Here is a 4767-nt window from a genome sequence, read left to right as displayed (position 1 = left end):
TTTGCAACCCTCTCGCCCGCTTAGGACTATTAATATTCTGCGGATACCTCAGCTTCGATACAGTGCTGATCGATTAGACCCTATGATTCGTATGTCTGCGGAGTTCAATGCTAGCTCCGATGCATTTGACTTTGGGATATCTTCAGCGCAGTTCAAAGATAGACTCCGACTCCTGCCGTAACCTATGTAGTGTTGCGCATTTAATTTGTAAACCCTGTAAATTTTTATAATAATTGTAAACGCTTTCTATTTCATCTTCAATTAGGCCACTGTGCTCGTTGAATTAAATAAATAATAATAATAGCAACGGAGAAAAGAAGAGGGATGTTAACTTTGGAGATTTAGTCAATAGCAACCACGCTTTTGTAGCGCGTTTTTATGCAATTGATAAATTTTTGCATGTAACTGAAGCGTGACGCTCCTTTACACCTTAGAATATGTATATACTAGTGATATGTCCGAACTACTCGGACTATTGCACACAGGTTCTAGTTTTAAGATATGTATTTGGAAGTCAACTTAAGAGTGAGTCGGTGATGAGCTATCGAGCTGCTTATATACCGCATGATTGCTATGTGTTGCTATGTGTTATCCATTATCCCTGTGGTAACTGGGATCCAACATTTCCCCCCTTAAGGTTTGAACATCCAATAGGGCTTGAATCGAGCAGGAAGTTGGATTGTTCGTCGCGGTCTGTTCATTGTGGATGTTGCCTGTTCGCTTAGTCCTGGAACAGGAGTTGGTTCGTCGTCTACTGGTTCGACAATTGAACCGTCGCTATTTTCGTGTTCATCTTCTGAAATTTCTTCTGTTAAGAAGGAGTTGCTCTGGCTGACGGCTACTGCTTCTTCATCTTGTGAATGAACATCTGCATAAATTTCGGTTGAAGGTACTTCAGCTGGAAATTGTAGGCCGAAATTGTCGAAAAAGATAGATAGTGGAGTAGACTGATCTGTATGTTGGCTGGTTTCTGCGAAGCGCGACTTGAGCTGGTTGGCATGCGATCTTATCAGTCGTTGTTGATCCTCAAGAAATATGTTGTAGTTGACAGAACCAATCTTTTCAATTATGGTGCCAGGTTTCCATTGCCAAGAATTTGCTTGATGAACCTTTACGTAAACCGATTCTCCGTGCTGAAAACTTCTCTTGACAGCTCCGTGCTTGAGGTTGATCGCATCGTTCTGCAATGTTCTATCTCTTCGCACTGTGTGACCATCTTCACTTGTGGTGGTTGGCCGTAGCAATGCCAAAACAGTACGAAGTCCAGTCTGTTGAACATCAATTCAGCCGGGGATTTTCCGCCCAGATCACTGGAAGGAGTGGAGCGGTACTCTTGTAAGAAAGTGACTACAGCTTCTTCGAGCGTCTCTCCCCCCGAACGAATTTTTCGAAGGCTTCTTTTCAACGTGTCCACAAATCTTTCAGCAAGACCCTTAGATTGTGGATGGTATGGAGCAATTCGAATGTGTCGAATACCTTCACTAGTGCAGAACGTCAGGAATTCGTGGCTTGAAAACTGGGCGCCGTTGTCCGAAACGATTACTTCCGGAACTCCGAAAGTTGCGAATGATTGCTTCAGCATTTTGATCGTGGCTTTCGCTGTTGTTGTTTTGGTCATGTGTACCTCAGGCAGTAGCGGGTTTACAGTGTCGGAGGCCCCAAGCAGTAAGAATTGTTGAGGCCCTCTGTACATAATTACCGGGGGGTACTTGGCATCCGTCTTGAAAAATGTAACATTTCAACTTTAATTTTGTTGCTGCCGGGGAGGGGGGGGGGTGCTTGGTTGTCTAGCGCGGGGCCTCAACGTCCATCACCCACGGGGCCCTCCTTGCTAATACAGTGCCATATTCTATCAACTGTTATGGATAATGGACTAAAGATTCTGAGGCCCTTCATTGACGGGGCCCCCGCAATTGCTTACTTTGCTTACCGTTAAATACGCCACTGACCTCAGGCCACTTGGAGTAGGGATCCGCTATGATCAGGAAGTAAACTCCATCAACCGGACCTGCGTAGTCGATATGGATCCTCGACCATGGTTTGGTAGGTACTGGCCAAGATTCCAACGTGGTATTGGTGGGAGTCTTGTCAGCAGTCGAACACGGGTTGCAGCGTTTTACGAAGTCCTCAATTTCGTTATCGATGCCAGGCCAGTACACAAAGCTCCGTGCAATTGCTTTCATCCGAACAATTCGTACACAACAACAGTAGAAAATACGGTTGAACTGCAGTGGAAAGGTTGTTGGAGCAGCTGGGCCATCCGTCGCGTATGTGTTGAGCAACAGATTGGAGTGTGGCGTCGGTTGTTGTAGCCTTTTGCAATGCTGGGAATGAAACAGGAACCTTTTCTGTTGTGTCAGCAAGCATGCTTACTAAATCTTCCTCAAGGCTCAGCGCAGCGATAACGTATTCTTCTTCGGGCTGGACGGTCTGGTCGATCAGTCGGGACAACAGATCTGCACATCCGAATTCGTTGGTGGATACATGCTGAATCTCGAAGTCGTAATTGAGCATCGTGAGAGCCCACTGTTGTAGTCAGTTCGCAGTGTGTAGGGGAATCCCCTTCTTAGAACCAAAGATGGAAAGCAGTGGTTTGTGGTCAGTCAGCAGCGTGAAATGGCGTCCCAACAAATATTTGTGTAATTTGGTCACTACATAGACCAACGCAAGCGCTTCCTTCTCTGGTTGTCCATAATTACGCTCCGCAGGTGCGAGCGTCCTCGAAGCGTGTTGTTCTGCATTCATCAGGCCTGCCATCAGGGAACTGGTGAAAGATGACTGCCCAGATGCCTGTGCTTGATGCATCCGCAGCCACGATGATTGGAAGCTTAGAGTAGTAACGCATTAGCAGCAGGTTTGATTGAAGCGTCCTTTTGAACTGGTCGAAAGCCTTTTGGCATGTCGGTGTCCATTGCCATTTCACGTCCTTCTTCAACAGCTGGTTCATTGGATGTCGCAATTCGTGAATGTTGCGCACGAACCTACCGTAGAAGTTGACCGCACCCAGGTACGATCGAAGCTCGGGAACGTTGGTTAGCGGTGGGAGTGCAGCGATAGCCTTCACTTTCTCGGGGTAGTGACAAAACGTGGTAAATGACACTCCTCAGCCTTCACGTGGAATCCATACTCTTTGAACCGCAGGAAGAGTAGGTTGAGTGACGTTGCGTGTGAGCTGATGTCCTTTCCAAACACGATGACATCATCGATGAAAGAGCGGACACCAGGTATGTCTGCTATCATTCCATCCACCACACGTTGGAATACGCCCGGCGCAGATTTCACTCCGGGAGCCAGGCGATTGAACCGGAACAATCCTCGATGCGTGTTGATTGTGAGCCGCTTCTTGGAGTCGTCATCCACCTCAAGCTGCAGATACGCATCGGAAAGATCGACGATGTTGAAAACGGTGCTGCCGTTGAGTTGGGCGAAAATTTCCTCCGACGTCGGAAGCGGATAGTGATTTGGTTCCAACGCCTCGTTTAGCCCCGTCGAGTAGTCTGCACATATGTGCACTCGACCGTTAGGTTTGCGCACTGCCACGATGGGAGCAGCCCATTCTGAGAAATCGACAGGTTCGAGGATGCCCAATGATTGTAACCGTGTGAGTTCAGCATCGACCAATCGGATGGTGTTGAAAGGAACTGGGCGCTTTGGACAGAAAATGGGTTTAGCATTTGGTTTGAGAAAAAGCTTTACCTTCAATTTCCTGCAGTGTCCCAGTGAATCATTGAAAACATATGCATGCTTTGCTCGAAATTCATTAATCTGCTGGTCGATCGACTTCGTCTTTACTTGATTGCAAACGGAGTCGAGAGGAACTGACCACAGCTTAAACAATTCAATCCATTCGATACCGAGAAGATTGAGGTTGGCAGTCGTAGTGACGAAACATCTGCCTCGAGCAGTTTTTTCCGTTGATGCTGACGTTGCACTGGAACTCACCCATCAGATGAAGTGGTTTGCCCGACGCGTTGTTTGCTTGGATCGTCAGTTTGATGATTGAAGGGTTACCCAAGTTGTTCCAGGTTTGCTTTGATATCACCGTGATATCGCTTGCTGTGTCCAGTTGGAGCCTGGTATCCAAGCCGTTGATCAAAGTAGGCACGTACTTTCGGTTACTGGAACGGTTAGCAGTGTGATTCACGATGTGGTTCACGATGTATATTCCTCTAGCGTTGACTTTCCGACATTTGTCCGCATTGCCAACAAGGGGTGCGAGGCAGCTTACCTTCCGTTTTTGAAGTGTGTGGATGATGAAAACTTCCCTTCTCCTGGACAGTGTGAACCGCTTGTTTCGAGCTTGACTGGCTCTCAATCATCGATGTGTTCTTCTTGAGATTAACGAGTCGTTGATATTCGTTAATCAAGGTCTGAAGATTCACGGGAGCTTCTGCTGTTTCACATCTTATCCGGGAAAGAAGCCTTGGTCGCGTGTCGGCGTAGGCATGACCCTTAAGGCCACTCACAAACACCAAGCACTTGAACTGATCGATGTTCATATTTTTGAAGTCCAAATCTTCGCATGAACGATTCACCTTCCCTGCGTAGCTAATGATGTCCTCTGCTTCAGATTTTACTAGCTGGATGCACTGGTACCGCTTGTTAAAAATGGAGGTGTGTGTGCCGAATATTTGCGATAGTATCTTGATGGTGCCAGCAAAATCGACGTCTTTGGGAAGCTTCGGCAAGTTGAACCCAACGAACAATTGCCAAAAGCGCCTCTTGTAAAATTTTTTTACTTTAAGATTTCCTTAAGGTTTTACACTA

The 4767-nt window shown here is 46.8% G+C and overlaps 1 protein-coding gene across 1 annotated transcript; it reads right to left on the bottom strand.

Annotated features, from left to right (window-relative positions):
• Nucleotides 1-883: 883 nt before the first annotated feature.
• On the bottom strand, nt 884-4499 carry LOC125908347 (uncharacterized protein K02A2.6-like). Its single transcript, XM_049611055.1, has 2 exons — nt 4229-4499; nt 884-3920 (listed from the first exon to the last, which is right to left on the bottom strand). The coding sequence occupies exons 1-2, from the start codon at nt 4497-4499 to the stop codon at nt 3061-3063; spliced, it is 1131 nt and encodes a 376-aa protein (XP_049467012.1). The 3' UTR covers nt 884-3060.
• Nucleotides 4500-4767: the final 268 nt, after the last annotated feature.

The sequence above is a fragment of the Anopheles coluzzii genome, chromosome 2, assembly GCF_943734685.1.
Source record: "Anopheles coluzzii chromosome 2, AcolN3, whole genome shotgun sequence".
NCBI classification, from domain to species: Eukaryota; Metazoa; Arthropoda; class Insecta; order Diptera; family Culicidae; genus Anopheles; species Anopheles coluzzii.
Note: the sequence above shows the minus strand (reverse complement) of the source record. Positions and strands in the feature narration are given on the sequence as shown.